The following is a 15,316-nucleotide window of genomic DNA, read 5'->3' on the forward strand; positions in this document are numbered from 1 at the left end:
AATATCTTCATTTGTGTCGCGATTATGAATGAAGGTCTTACAGGTTTGGTGAGTAAATAATGACAGAAATGTCATTTTTGGGTGAACTAACCCTTTAAGTATCAACTTTGTCAACTAAAACTTTATCAACCCTCATGTCATTCTAAACCATGACTTTCTTACTTCAGTGGAAAACAAGATAAGATATTTTGAAATAACATTGGACCCCATTGACTTTTATGGTGTGGAAAAACATTGTACGAGAAGAAAGAAGGTCATAAAGGTTGAGTGCATGTGGGTGAGTAAATGATGACAGAATTTTCACGTTTGTACGAACTATCCCTTTAAATTAAATTAAATTCCATTCAATCTTAAAGAATAACTTGTAAACAACATTTTCCTCTAGGGTCCCTTTCTTTGTTTTCCTTCACTTCCCTTCTTCCACTACTTTGTCCTTCATCCAGGAATATTTCATTATTATAATGAAACTGCAACTCCAGAAACATATACAAAGTATATATTTCTTCCCATTTCTAAATCCATTGATTCATCCCTCTCAGTGCTGTCTTTGTGTTTAATGCTGCTCTTCTCAGACCTCTTATGCCTGTATTGGCTAGCTGACACTGTGTTAAAGCAGAGGAAACATAAAAGACTTAGTCTGATCTCAGAAAACCAGTTCATTCCAGTGAAAGGAAGTGTTAGTCACATACCCGGTATTTATTGCAAGCCACCTCACTTGACAAACAAATAAAAAAAGCTGTGGCTTTGGATAATTTAAAGGTAAAGTGTGTAATTTCTGTGCAGCTAACATCACCTAAAGCAATTACAAACAGGTTTCTCCAAGTACTTCCCCTACATGCTTGTTCTCTGCATAATAAGAAAGGATAGGAGAAAGCATATTTAAAAAAAAAAAAATTCTAAAGTTTTACACTTTTTTTTTTTTTTTTACCATCAGAATCACTTTCCATTCCAAACCACAATTGGGTGTGAGAAAGACAGACAAAATTTTTCCCAGCTCTCAATTATTGCTAATTATTGTTAATTTTGGGCCAGAGTGACAAAGAAGCTTCTGTTCTTTAAGAGAACACAGAGGATTTTCCACTACACCTAACTATTGTGATTTGGCCTTGTGTGTGTGTTTTCCACACATTTAAATATTTATTTATACACAAATCTCAGAATATGAGTAAATACATAATGAATTCCTGAATCCATATGAGGAACATGTGACATTGTGCGTTGACTTCCAGGTGCCGTCACACTGACAGGTGCTGACACAAATGAGCCATTTCTGCTCTCTTCCTTTCTTTACCTCCCCTCTCTCATGTTTCAGAGTCAGTTCTGTTCTTTTTCTTCAGGCTTATCTCTGCTCTGTATTTGCACTTCAGGTTTGACTGTTTATATCAGTGCAGCGGTATTATAAATCCAGAGCAAAGAGGCTGGTCTGTTTCATAGACCTGTATATTACTGGAATGACCTTTCAAGGTCCATAAAATCAGAATTTAACCCTATTATTTTGGTATTATAACGGTAATAAAAAATTACAACATGCATCTTTAATAAGAGGCTGGTGGTGAAAGATTAGTCTTGTCACATTTTGCAGTGCCCATTAATGTTTTGCAAAACACAAAATGCACTATAAAAATAAATGTAATTGCGAAAGAGAGAGAGAGAGAATAAAATGAGAGTCATTTTAAACGATAACACACCTTGACTTAGATAGGCCTACATCAGTCAAATATGATTTGTTTTTAGCTGAGAATTCAAACACCACATCATGCTCACTTTGAGTAAATGTAGGCCTACTAACGTTACCCACTATCAATGCATGTACAATATTACAACTATGCATACTATGTTTACTATTACTATTCATTGTTTGCATGAATGGTGGGAAATTATCTTTTCAAACTAGATCGAACAGTTTGAAAGAGAAACTGTTAGGCAGTTGCTTGTACCATAGCTAGGTGGTTGTTATGGTGCTATGGATGGTTGCTAAAGTGTTTGCTAAGTAGCTGCTAGGATGTTGCTATACAGGGTTTCCTCGGTAGATAGGTAATTATTGCAAATACATAAGAGCAATTGCTGACTGTGTGATTCATATGGATTAGTTGTACGATCTCTTTATTAACTTTTTGAAGCATCAAAGTGGAAGTTGCGTAGTTGTCAACAGAGAGTCAGAAAGAAAGGACTTGAGGGTAATTAATGACAGAATTTTCATTTTTGGTAATCTATCCCTTTAAAGACTCAACAAGGACCGACATCTTACCATGCGCTGTAACAGCGCCCCCCTTCTGCAGACAACAGGAAAACAAGAGGGAAGTGCTCATCACTCATCTCTCTCTCTCTCTCTCTCTCTCTCTCTCTCGATAGCTTTATTTGCATGACGAATCAATATATTTTGTATTGCCAAAGCATTAAAACAACATAGAAAATGATTTAGAACATCGAACCATTAGCAAGTAGCCCTCTTTGTCCTCACTTTAAATGATACGCTATCATCCTTTATTGTCATATAGTCCACAAATTAAAAGAATTTAAAGATGACAACAGGCAGCACGATATCCTGTTATACATGATTACTGGCAAACAGCTTTCCATCTGTGATTGTGAGTATGCGCGTATGTGTACTTCAGCCATTATGAAGAGTGACTTTATCAGTACGGCAGGTCAGAAGTGTGCAGGGGACTTAAATGGGTCTTCTCAATGGAAGGAATGTATCAATGATAAGGATGGACTCGGCTGTGTGGACAAACTGATGCTGTGAACAACCCAAGCCTTCACAGAAGAGTATGTGATGAGTAATTTTGGTTGCCTGGCAACCCTCTACAGAGGTGCTGGCTTTTCAGTTATCTCTGTCAGATGATGTTCCAGCAGAGAGAGAGAGAGAGAGAGAGAGAGACAGACCCCATAATGAATGTCAGGGGGTGTTTAAAGCTTCGCTCTTTAATTAAATCAATGCAACCACCTGTATGATTATTACATACAAGTAAGATTCAAATTTAGCCACTGTGTATTTACATCAAATGCAAATAGCCAACCGTGCACTACATTTTTCCCCTAGTAAAAATAACATATTGATTCTATTTAGATTGTGAATAGCATCTATAATTATTTGTATTTTGTATAGCTGTTATTTGTAGCCTACTTTTGATAAATAGCCTAAATTTACCTTCTACACTTTTAGGTTTATCTTCAGTAGTTGTGCCGTCTGCATAATGGGCTTAAATAACAGGGAGATAAAGAAAACAACAAATGTATATAAATTGATTCCTCATTTGGTTAGTCAAGAAATTATGGAGGTCAGTTCACATTGAATGTACGATATCGTTCATGATTAAAACCAAATTATAGTGTTTCTTAAATTATATAATATATTTCCTCCAAATATTTCTAATGCACTATGTTTAGAGTGCTAATAATTTAGTGCGACACAATAAATGTCTACTTTTGACATTCGTATGTAAAACGCAGAATGTTTGGTGAAATGATTTTCTGGTGAACAGCGCCATCTGCTGGTTTCGTGACTGTCCTACACGTGAAGTGCTCGGGTGCTGCTTCCGCCATTACAAACGCAACATCCGGTTGTGCAGCAGCCATTTTGTCTGTTCAGGCAAGTCCACCCCACACGGTCAAGAACTGACGTTCCCCCTTGGAAAATATTTCAGAAATATCACAGCCGATTCTTTTCTGTGTTATATATGGAAGTGGAAACGGGCTGAAAAAATACATTATTGAATTCTACGCTCGAGAATACCTCTCGTAGGCTGATGTGTCTTGTTTTTGTTGAGTGAGCGTCATTAATCGGGGTTATGTCGAGCGAGGAGAGTTATTTAGCCATCCAGCGCTACTTGACCGATGAACGGGAGCCTTACGCACCGGGCACGCACGGCAACACCAAGAGAAAGATCCGAAAAGCAGCTGCTTGTTACATAGTGCGCAATGGGATTCTTTATTACCAGAGGCGGCAGAAAGGTCTGGATGAATTCACGGAGCTGGAAGTGGTGCTGCAGGCCGAGAGGCGGAAGGAACTCATCACGGAGGCGCACATCACGTCCGGAGGGGAACACCTCAACCAGCAGCAGACATGGGAGATCATCTCCCAGAAATACTGGTGGAGAGGTACACTAATCACAACTTTAATGACGGCAAAGCTTTCCAGCTCTGTGATGCTGTGTGACAGCTGGTGTCGCTGAAATGTGTCTTGTCAGTATGTCACAACAGGTGACAAGAAAGAAAGATACAGCTGGATACAGTGGATAGTGTGAATATGTGTGTATATATATATATATATATATATATATATATATATATATATATATATATATTGAATTAATTTAATGTATATATATATTCCAATTCAACCCAAGGTCCATGCACAGCCTGGTTAGGTGGTGCAGGTAGTTTGCAGGAACGAACTTGAATGACAATAATAAGACCACTCTAGAGTGTTCATATTATTGTCATATGGCAGTTTCTGAGATAGAGCACCATGAAATCAAAATTGATTATTCTTTTTTCTTTTTTTTTCTTTTTTTTTTTTTATATTGCAGTATTTATTATAATGGATTAATTCGTGCACATGTTTTTAATTTTTATTTTATTTTATTCATGTAATCATTATTAATTAACTTCTCCCACTTGCGATGACGTCTCTTCTTTGATGGCGTGTTTACTGGCGCGAGGGCGGGACAAACTGTCACTCGCATGACATCACAGCAATAGTAGGCTAAACCACAGTAATCCAAACAGTTCCCAATAAACAAAATCAACTCCCACCCTACATATTTTCTTGTTTTTTCCGTCTCTTCTTAATTTTACTTTTGTCACTTTTTTATGTTGTTGTTGTAATGAAGGTTGTGTTTGTACATATTTTCTTGTTCAAGCAGCAGTTTCTCTTGGATGTGTATCATAATAGGATCATAATCATTTCGTTTCGTGCCAACTTTAAGAATCCCCATATTTTTAATAGATATTAATAAGACAGTGAGATAGACAGATGCTTTATTAATCCCATGGCAAAAATAGATGGTATTTATTGATTTTTCTAGACAGAGTATTTTATTATATGTAGCCTAAACCTAGTCTTCTTAACACAGGTGTACTGAAGCAAGTGAAGGATTGCATCAAAGAGTGCAGTCACTGCCAAAGCAAGCAGGAGAAGGGGAGAGGCAATGCTGAAGATGCCACAAAACAAGCTGTCCGACAAGTTAGACGAAAGACCTCTGCCTGTGCCAGCGAGGAAGAGGATGATGAGGCAAATGATGATTTGGATGAGGAACAGACCAGTTCAGTTGATAAACACGAACTGGTGTTTGTAAGTACAGAATGCCGTTTGTGTCACTGAATACAAAATTTACCCCCTGAAATTTTTTATATAATTGAAAATATTCCATGCGAAATAGTTTATTTAGATCAAAAGACAGAATATAGAAATCTCTGTCAATTATATAAATAAATATTGTATAATTAATACAATTATTCATAAATATATTTAATATTTTGTAGGTAAGTTGATGGATATATTCTTTCATTCATGGTTATAGGTGGACAGTAAGGGAGTTGTCAAGCAGTTCTTACCAAAGCATGGGCAGACCATGCTGGACAGGTTGAACCAGCAGCGACAGAGAAATGAGTTTTGTGATATCACCCTGATCATTGAGGGCGAGGAGCATCGGGCACATAAAGCTGTACTGGCCTCCTGCAGTGATTATTTCTACGAGCTCTTTGTGGAAAAGGGTGCTGTGACCAGTCATGAAGCTGTCGTTGACCTCTCTGGTGAGAAGAATGCAGGATGCTGTTGATTTAAATGATGAAACATGAACAATTTATTGAGGAATTATGTTTAAGAAGTATTTAAATATAATCTCTGTTCTAAACCCTAGTGGGCGGTGTCACAGTCCTGTTTCCATAGACAGCATCCAAACCAAAATGTGACCTCAAAACCGACTGATCTGAAATACTATTTATGAGTAGTAACTCCTTTAGCACTTTTCTTGAAAAATTATTTTAATATACATAAATATATTGCACATACAAATATTGGGCGAGACGGAGTACTACTGTTCATTTGAACACTTTTTATTATTTATATGATTTTAGTTGATAAAATACTAATACTCTTTAGTAATTTCTAAAATATGTTGTTGTTTTTTTAGCTCCATCCACCATCTTGGCATAAACTTATTACTGAGCAAATTGCAATGCATTCAGGAGCTCCCATGTCTTAACCTGTCTAGTTTACTGTCATAACAAATTAATTATTTGACTGAACTGTTAAATAAATACAGTCAAAAATTAGCAAATATGCATTCATATCATTTAAATAAGTTATTTTAATACCACATTTTTTAAAATTCCATAAGCCTCACAGATTATAGCAAATTTCCTTTATTTGTGAAAAATACTGTTATGATGATTATAGAATTAAGAATTTGCTGTCTAAAGTAAAAATCTGTTTATTTTACAGTTCAAGTTCAAGTTTTTTTCCGTATTGATTGATCTTCAAAAAAATTTTTTCTAAATTTATCATCCATCACCCACCTTGCTCTCTAAGATATTGTCATCGGCCATCAATAAATCTATATCAGTCAACCGCTAATGTCTAAAATGTTGCCTAGAAAGGCAGCTTCCTAGCTAGTTTGTAATTTGTGTAAGAACATTAACCAGTTAAGGGTAGGTCTACAGTACACTATGGAACTTTTGGCCCTCTAGCGGTTAAAAAAAACAAAACTGCATGCATTTTGCGGAAGAACATTGTTTTGGTTGTGCTTGTGCAAAGTGTGACTTTGCGGATGAATATGAGCCCTGTTCGAGAGCTACGTATGGCAATTTATCTGTTTAATGAATACCTTACTCAGCTGTTGAGTAATAAAAATGCCATCTCCGCATTGCTTATACAACATTTCAAATCCCTCAGTTCTCACCATCTTCGAAAAGCCAAGCCAATGTTGATTCTCATTTTATAGCGATCTCTGTCACGTTCTCTTTTTGCCAGCACTCTCCTCTGTTCAAAATTGTTTTTGTTTTTTTAAACGGGGGTTTAGTGTGCTCGTGTCAAGCTTTCTTGCTCATTGTGACAACTAACCTATGCCACTCCTACACCATACTTGATTCTCTATTACATACAATCTTTCTCTATTTACGGATATGACGAGACACACCGGCGGGTAACGCATGTATGCAACTTTCCACAAAACCATCCCGAGTTGGTCCAATGTAAACACTTATAATAGGCTTACCATAGTGAATCAGGGTAAAAGTTACATAGTGTATCTTTAATTTGTTGATGTGTTATTTATATGCATATTATATGTATTCAAATTGTAATTGTTTCTTTTGTGTTGTTTTACCTACCAGGCTTCAGCAAGGCCAGTTTTCTGCCCTTACTGGATTTTGCCTACACCTCCAATCTGACCTTTAACTTTTGTGTGATGGCAGAGGTAGCCACACTGGCACGGCACTTACTGATGGCTGAAGTGCTTCAGATCTGTGAATCTGTGCATAAGAAAGTAGAAGAACAGAAGCTGATGGTCTATCAGAGAGGAGACATCCACACTGTGGTGGCCAGCCCGCCTGCGCCCCCCCAGCCAATCACACCCACCACTTCAGAAACTTATGTGGTAACTATGCAGAGTGATGACACACCTGAAGCAGGACAGTCTCTGGCTGTAATCGCAAGTGAAATCGGGACGGCTGAATCGCTGGCCTTGCTTGCTGGTGCGACCATCGATGGCGAAACAATGACTGTAGTTACTCATAGTGGACAGGCTGGCTCAGCTGAGTCTCTCGCCATGGTGGCTCACAGTGGCCAGGCAGAGGAGGGTGAGACCATGACTTTGGTCACTCACTCCGGGCAAGCGGGTTCAGGTGAGTCCCTGGCTGTAGTACAGGCTTGTTGGTCTGTAGAGGAGCCACTGGTTGGTGACACTCCTGTAGCAGAGTGTATTCAAACGGGAGCCTATCTCATTAGTGTGGATCCTGGCAAAATGGACGCTTCTGAGATTGTGCATTTAGCAGCTGCAGCGCCACCTGCTGTGCAGGATGAGCCCCAAGCTTCTGAGCCCACACACCAACCTGAGCCGGCAGCAGTAGCACCACAGCCAGCCCCTGCACCGGTCAGGAGGAGGCCAGGAAGACCCCCTAAAGTGAAGCAGCCGGAACCACCACCACCTCTTCCTTCAGAGGAGGAGCCCACGGAGATGGAGGGGGTTGAGGATGGATCCGGTGCAGATGAAGAGAGAAAAGAAGAGGAATGCAAAGATCCCAACAAGAGATACCTCAGAAAACGATCCGTGAAAGAAGGAGGGTACATTCGTCTTCATATGGGACTTGAGACCGAGGAGGAAGAGAGAAGCAGCTCACCCCCTGCAAAGGTAGGCACTCCCATTCACTCGACATGTGATTCATCTGTAAATGTGACGATGGCCTTGTCCCAGATGATGCCCTTTTGGACTTGGCACATTTGTAAGGTCCACAAGACCCGCAGGGTGGCCCATCTGTCATGTTGTGGCTCAAAAGTGTGAGCCTACTATGTGGCCTTGATGCACCCTTTTGTGAAGCATGTATTTGTTTCTTGATATCATAATGTTCTAAAATGTTCATACAAGTAAAATGTTAGTACTTTTTACACCACATTGCATTACACATCACGTTACATTACAAATAAACCTTACTTAAAAATGGTATAAAGATTTTTCAAAATCACATAAAATCAGCATGAATACATTTAAAATGCAAGAGTGCAGCCAAAATGTTGGCACAACATTAGACACTATTATTTGTCATTGACAGCCAATATGCTGTTATTGTTCAATGAGCCAACAATTGGATACACACATAAAAAATCAGCCTGATTGTCTTCATAGAATCTTACTGTGTCCCCAGACACCTCAGAGACTTGCCAGGAGAGGTCGACCGGTTCAGTCTGTGAAGAACAATCCTGATGAGATTTCAGAGTCAAACATAGAGGCTGTTCCTGATGCCGTAGCACCTTTAGCAGAGGAACTGGAGCCTGTTGTCGACCAGCTAGAGACAATGGAGGAGGAGGGCGCACTGCAGGGAGACCCAGGAGAAGTTGTGGAAGGTGAACATGCGTGTAATGAGTGTGGCATGGTGTTCCAGAGGCGGTACGCCCTCATCATGCACGCTCTGAAACATGAGAAGGCTCGCAGCTTCAAGTGCAGTGTATGTATCCTTGGGCTAAATAAAAAGTACTCCTTGCCTGATCTTTATGCATTTTGGTTATTTTTCCTGACCTTTCTTTTGTCCTCACAGATTTGTAATAAGGAATTCCAGTACGCAGCCTCACTCCGTGCACATTTGGCCCGTCACAAGCATCAGAAGACCCAGAGAGCCAGCATGACACGGGCCATGGCCACAGAAGATTCTCAGGGGCCGGAAGATCAGGCGAGGTACCGCACCAAACGGGAGTTTGTGTGCGACATCTGTGGCAAGACTCTGCCCAAGCTGTACTCCCTGCGCATTCACATGCTGAACCATACAGGGGTGAGGCCGCACACCTGCAAGGTTTGCGGGAAAAGCTTTGCTACCAAGCACAGCCTGAAGATGCACCGGGCGCTGCACGACTCCCTCAAGAGATTTCAGTGTACTGTCTGTGATAAGTCTTTTGTCACCAAAAGAAGCCTAGAGGAGCATACAAGCATTCACACAGGTACACACACATTTTGCTTGTGCCAGACTAAAGGCCCTTGCACACCGAGTCCGAAATTCGCGTCCGAAAATTTCGCACGTTAAAAAATAAATACGACCTCACGTTATGTCAATCACACCTCTGAAACTTTCGTCCGTCAAAAAAAAATTTGAATTGGGTTCGATTTTCTGCCTTTTTCGCATCCGTAGCAAGCGTTTCAATGGTGTTTTGACAGTTTAGAGCCACAGAATGACGGATACGAAAAAACGCATGCGAAAATTTCGGATTCAGTGTGCAAGGACCTTAAGACGAATACTTAAATATGCAGGCATTTAAACTGGTATTATGTGATTAGTATTAAATTTTAGATTAGATTAGATTATAACTATTAGATAAAAAAAATTGAAAGCATTTGAATTATAAAATAATTTTCCGATGTAATTATTGATAACTGCCTGTTTTACAGAAATAGTGTTTAAAGAATAATGTTTTAGTGGGAAAAAAATTGGTAATTTGGACAAATGTCATAGTTTCGATTGAAATACATCACATCCAGTCTGGCGGTAACATATGGTCTAGCCACACAAGTTCAGATATCACATCCAAAGTTCAAATCGCATCTGAAAATTCTGCTTGCACATATGATCTGAACACAACACATCCTGTACTACTCTCCATTGGATATGTATGACTTTTGGACTGTCATTTGTCAGAGATTGTGAAAGGGTGGTTTAAGGTCTATTAGGTATATATTCAATTAAATATTTTTTTTTATAAAAGTCTAACAATCTAGATTCCAGCATAAACACTTTCATTTGCTCCAATTATTGGTCAGCATGGTTTTGAAAGTATGAATTGAACTAGTGGATTCAGTAGTCAACATTTGAAGTGTATAAGACAAGACCGGGGGGTGTTCAAAATCCATGTATAACTAATGAAAGGTTTTGATCCACTTCTAATTTTGACTACTGTACTTGAATTAGACCTAATTTTGACCCAAATTTTAAATGATTAGTAAAAGGTAACAATTGAGTCAAATTGTTGTCTAAGCAAATATTTACGCTTTTAGTATTAATGTTGTCATTAACATTATGATGGTGCTAAATGAGCAGTTCATAATAGCAGTTTGTTTGACAGGTGAATCAAAGTACTTATGCACAACCTGTGGAGCATCTTTTCACCGTGCATCCGGACTGAGTAAACACCTCAAGAAACATCAACCCAAACCTGATGTCCGCTCATTCCACTGTACTCAGTGAGTGCCTTATCCCTTGATGCATGCACACGACTGCTTTCTGTGAACCCCCCGATTAAACTTTTATTCACGTATCTTCCCACATAATGGTTTGACACCTTTTGTTCCTTTATTATAGCTGTGATAAGAGTTTCTTTGAAGCGAAAGACCTGCAGCAGCACATGAATAAGCACTTAGGCCTAAAGCCCTTCCAGTGTCAGGTCTGTGGGAAATGTTACAGCTGGAAGAAAGACTGGTACTCGCACGTCAAATCGCACACTGTTGCAGAGCCTTTCAGGTGAGGGTGAAAAACAAAGTGTATTTTTTTGGTGTGTTTGTGCTTATTGAAGAAAACTATAAAAAAAATGCTTAACAAATATCTCTAATGATCTAGTTTCTACACTGCAAAAGGGCCTGTTATGGAAATTATATTTCTCTATTATATGATATCTGAACTCGGTGGCTCAAGCACTTGTTAGAAGTAGACGGTGAACTATATTGTGTGTTTTGACCTTTTGGCAGGTGTAATGTGTGTGGGAAGGAGTTCTTTGAGAAGGCCCTGTTCAGACGGCATGTCAAGAAAGCCACTCATGGAAAGAAGGGCAGAGTGAAGCAGAACTTGGAAAGAGAGTGTGAACACTGTGGGAGGAAGTTCACACAGCTCAGAGAGTACCGCCGCCACATGAATAATCACCAGGGTTAGTGGAGAATCATACATAAACGCATGTAGAATGATAATAAATCATTTATATGCAGATTCAGGAACTGTTTCACCCAAAACAAAACAAACAAAAATGTAAAAAGGAAAATGTAGTTTCACCACAATAACTCTGGCAACAGTATGACTTTATCAATAGCTGCGTTTACATGGATCATTGTGATCAGATTATTAGCACAGTCGGAATAAAATAGTCACATGTAACCATGTCAGTCGGAATGAATTGCCCAAATCCGATTCAAATTTAATTCGGATTGTTAGGGGTGGTTTAAACCTTTTCTAATCTGATTGAAACTGAAACTGGAAAGTACTGCGCATGTGAAATGACGTAGAGATGGCGTAATGACGTATGACGGGAGGAACGTGCTGTTGTTGTTGTTGAATGAAGTGTCATAAGACTGTATTGTCATTCTAAATTCTCCTTCCACTTATCATTTGTGAACTGGAACAGGACAACATCTCACCAGTCCTTGTTTCAGACTCTCATCCACAGATGCCTTGTTTTGGGTGCGGGAAGGGGCGTTTTTACTGCATATAAGCAGCACGGCATAACGCTTCGTTGTTTTTCTTAGTTCCCCACAAATATACCATTTCATTTCTCCACTATTAGTAATACTAATATGTAACACAGTCACACACACATGCATACGTATATATTTGTGTGTGTGCATGCATAGCTACTTCAGGAAGATAAAAAAAGGATTCTGCTTTAAAAACAAAAATTTATTTTTGTCAACAAAAAAAAACAATTTAATACTTTTCCCCCCGATTTCACAGACGAGGCTTAAGCCTATAGTCCCAGACTAAACTGCATGTTTTAACTGAAAGCAACTTGCGCTGACATATCTTAAAATCAGTGCCATTGTTTTATCTCAAGATGCACGCACCAGTAATGTTTTCTTCTAAGGCACGTTTATAAAAGCTACTAAAATGTCCTAAGGCCTAATCCTGGCTTAATCTAAGCCTTGTCTGTGAAACCAGGAGCCTATACCATGAAGCCGGTTTAGGTGATAGGCAGGTATGTTTTTTTTTTTATTTAGCTTGTGCCAACCCTAGGTTTTAGGCACCATGAAAGTGGCTCAGCTTTTAGCGGTGTTCATCGCTATAGTAACTTGCACTCCACGGAAAAAATCAAATGCCGTTTAAACTTGTCTGACAATTTTTGATAAATAAAATTGTTGTAAAAAAAACCCAAAAAACGTACGCTCCACGGCTAACCTGTTCCGGGGCGGGTTATGTTCTGGGTTAGAGATCTCAAACCTAAATGGGACCAATCAACTGTGAGCAAAGTGACACACCTCTGATGAAATAAAGTCACTCCCCCAGTTTCTCTTGCTCCAAATTAAAGGTCGCTACATAATAAAATATTTTTTAAATACAAAATTGTCTGGCTTTTAGCGATTATTATTCATTATAATTATTTTATATGAATTATATATTATTTATATAATTATTACACCCCTAATCCATTACACAAGTAATTTTAGTTTAACAGTTATTATTAAACATGTATGAACATGAACATATACCGATAATATGTAATATTAATAAGTTATAATTCATTATTAGCAACTATATAAACTAACTTTACCACTTTCAGTTGCACTGATATAGCAAGACATTTTCTTGTTGTGTAAATGCATTTATGAACTTCATATTCTTCAATCTCGTAATCTTTGGCAGATGAGAGAAAATCTTGCTGACTCTCTCGTGAGAATTAAATCGCAATTTCTCTGGTTCAAGGCATATTATTGGCTCTTCGCTACTTATGTCACATTTTCATGTGCACACCATGAACTCAGGATCGAAGCCTGAGTTGACAGAGAAAGTGTCATGGTACCAACAAATCCTGATTGAACTGGTTTGGTTTTGTCAACTTGAAACAAATCCTGTAACCCTGAGTGTGTTCAACTACCATAATGGTATAGGCCCGGGCCAATATTTGCTTTGAAAAGATTTCTCTAATCTGCACATCTGCAATGTGGCTGTAGGTGGTGCTGCATGTCATTCTTGTTATGTACAGCCTAATAGACATCCTACACATTTTCATGCTTGTATTTGGCAGTTTTACAGGCAACTGACATTGTGATTTAGGTGTCAGCCACTTGCAATGCATATAAATAGCTGAGTATAACAGATGTCATGCTGGTCTTTTTTTTTCAGGAGTGAAGCCCTTTGAGTGTCTGACCTGTGGCGTTGCATGGGCCGATGCTCGTTCGCTGAAGCGCCATGTTCGCACTCACACGGGCGAGCGCCCTTACGTTTGCCCATTGTGCCAGGAGGCCCACATAGACGCCAGAACGCTGCGGAAGCACATAACCAAGTTCCATGGAGATCAGTTGCCCGGCAAGATCATGCTGGAGAAGGACACTCTGCAGTTCCACAACCAGGGCACGCAGGTGGAGCACGCCGTCAGCATCCTCAGCTCTGAGCTGCCCCCTGAACTCCAGCCTCCACAGCCTCCCGCCACAGAGGAGATAGAGACCGTGCTCATCACCGAAGAAACCGTGGAGGCCGTGCAGGCTGTGAGTGACGGCGGCGTGTCCACGTTGTCCGATCAAAGTATAATGCAGGTGGTGAACTACGTCCTGGCACAGCAAGCTTCAGTCAAGGTGGAAGATGCACCAGAGATCATCCAGACCATGGAAGTGGAGGTGGCCCATGTGGCAGAGGTGGAATGAGACACAAGTTCTCAGATCTGTCGACTGCATCATAGTGACTTGGCAGTAAAAGTAATATGAATAAGGGCAGGCTTATTCTTTTTTTGTTGTCATTTGCACCCTGTGTGATAATGTAAAAAGTGCTCATTTATTTTTGATGTAAAATGTAAATTAAAATAAGCTTAAAAGACTCTTGAGTTTGCTGACATCACCCTTCTTACAGCTGTGTGTGTGTGTGTGTGTGTGTGTGTGTGTGTGTGTGTGTGTGTGTGTGTGTGTGTGTGTGTGTGTGTGTGTGTGAATCAGTGCATGATATGTGTGTGTGAATATGCTTGATTTACATTATATGTAAGCTTCTGTATAATACACGTGTACATAAACGGAATAATTTGCATTGTAACAGTCATAATCATGCATACAACAAGCAAATAGATCCCAATATAAATGTTTGACTTTTTTTTGGAACTAGGTTACATTTTTCTCATTATTAAGGCTATTTTGTTTTTCTTTCTTTTTGATAATTTGTAAAGAATATATATAAGCTCTAACAGTCTTAGCAAAAGGGCCATAGGCTCTTGTCTGTGGTATAATGCGGTGCCTCTCGGTCTCAGCTGAGTACTATGTATAGCAGCAGAAATGACAACCAAATAAAAAACTCCCTGTCTGCAGGGATTCACCATGTGCTCTATTTCTTTTCTCTTTTTTCATTTTTTCTCTGTCTTGAAGTGAAAATGAAAATGTGTGAAGTCCATATGCACCACTACCAGCATCCCAAGATTTGTGAGATCTGCCCTTGTAAAAATGCACTATTATTAGAATTGTTAGAATATTGGTGTATGCTTCATAGAATGAGAATGAGATTAAATATATTGGTATGATAGTCATAGTTTCTAAATGTGTTCTGGTTACCACTTTTCTTAACATGCAACATTGCATTAGAAGCTATAGTAATATTGCTTTAGCCAGCCATGATTTTAGCTATGCACTCTGATTTAATTTTTTTAATTTACAGTAAATGCTATGGCCAGAACTTCACTCTTAAGTTCACTCATTTTAATTGTTTATGTCAATAG

The 15,316-nt window shown here is 39.1% G+C and overlaps 1 protein-coding gene across 1 annotated transcript; it reads left to right on the forward strand.

Moving 5' to 3' along the window:
* The first annotated feature begins 3,428 nt into the window (after window positions 1–3,428).
* zbtb11 (zinc finger and BTB domain containing 11) lies at window positions 3,429–14,924 on the forward strand. Its single transcript, XM_082190034.1, has 10 exons — window positions 3,429–4,101; window positions 5,079–5,296; window positions 5,526–5,757; window positions 7,339–8,354; window positions 8,866–9,165; window positions 9,256–9,652; window positions 10,769–10,886; window positions 11,005–11,163; window positions 11,388–11,563; window positions 13,747–14,924. Exons 1-10 carry the CDS (start codon window positions 3,792–3,794, stop codon window positions 14,262–14,264), a joined length of 3,444 nt encoding a protein of 1,147 aa, XP_082046160.1. The 5' UTR covers window positions 3,429–3,791; the 3' UTR covers window positions 14,265–14,924.
* The last annotated feature ends 392 nt before the right edge of the window (window positions 14,925–15,316 follow it).

The sequence above is a fragment of the Leuciscus leuciscus genome (assembly GCF_965113295.1).
Source record: "Leuciscus leuciscus genome assembly, chromosome: 14".
Classification (NCBI taxonomy): Eukaryota; Metazoa; Chordata; class Actinopteri; order Cypriniformes; family Leuciscidae; genus Leuciscus; species Leuciscus leuciscus.

What these genes read in the sequence shown, in the direction of transcription:
- zbtb11 (XM_082190034.1), top strand. Translation starts at nt 3,792, where the DNA reads ATGTCGAGCGAGGAGAGTTATTTAGCCATCCAGCGCTACTTGACCGAT. An exon ending in CTCGCAGCTTCAAGTGCAGT is followed by an intron (nt 9,166 to 9,255) that starts GTATGTATCCTT and finishes TTGTCCTCACAG; the next exon opens with ATTTGTAATAAGGAATTCCA. An exon ending in CGCTCATTCCACTGTACTCA is followed by an intron (nt 10,887 to 11,004) that starts GTGAGTGCCTTA and finishes CCTTTATTATAG; the next exon opens with CTGTGATAAGAGTTTCTTTG.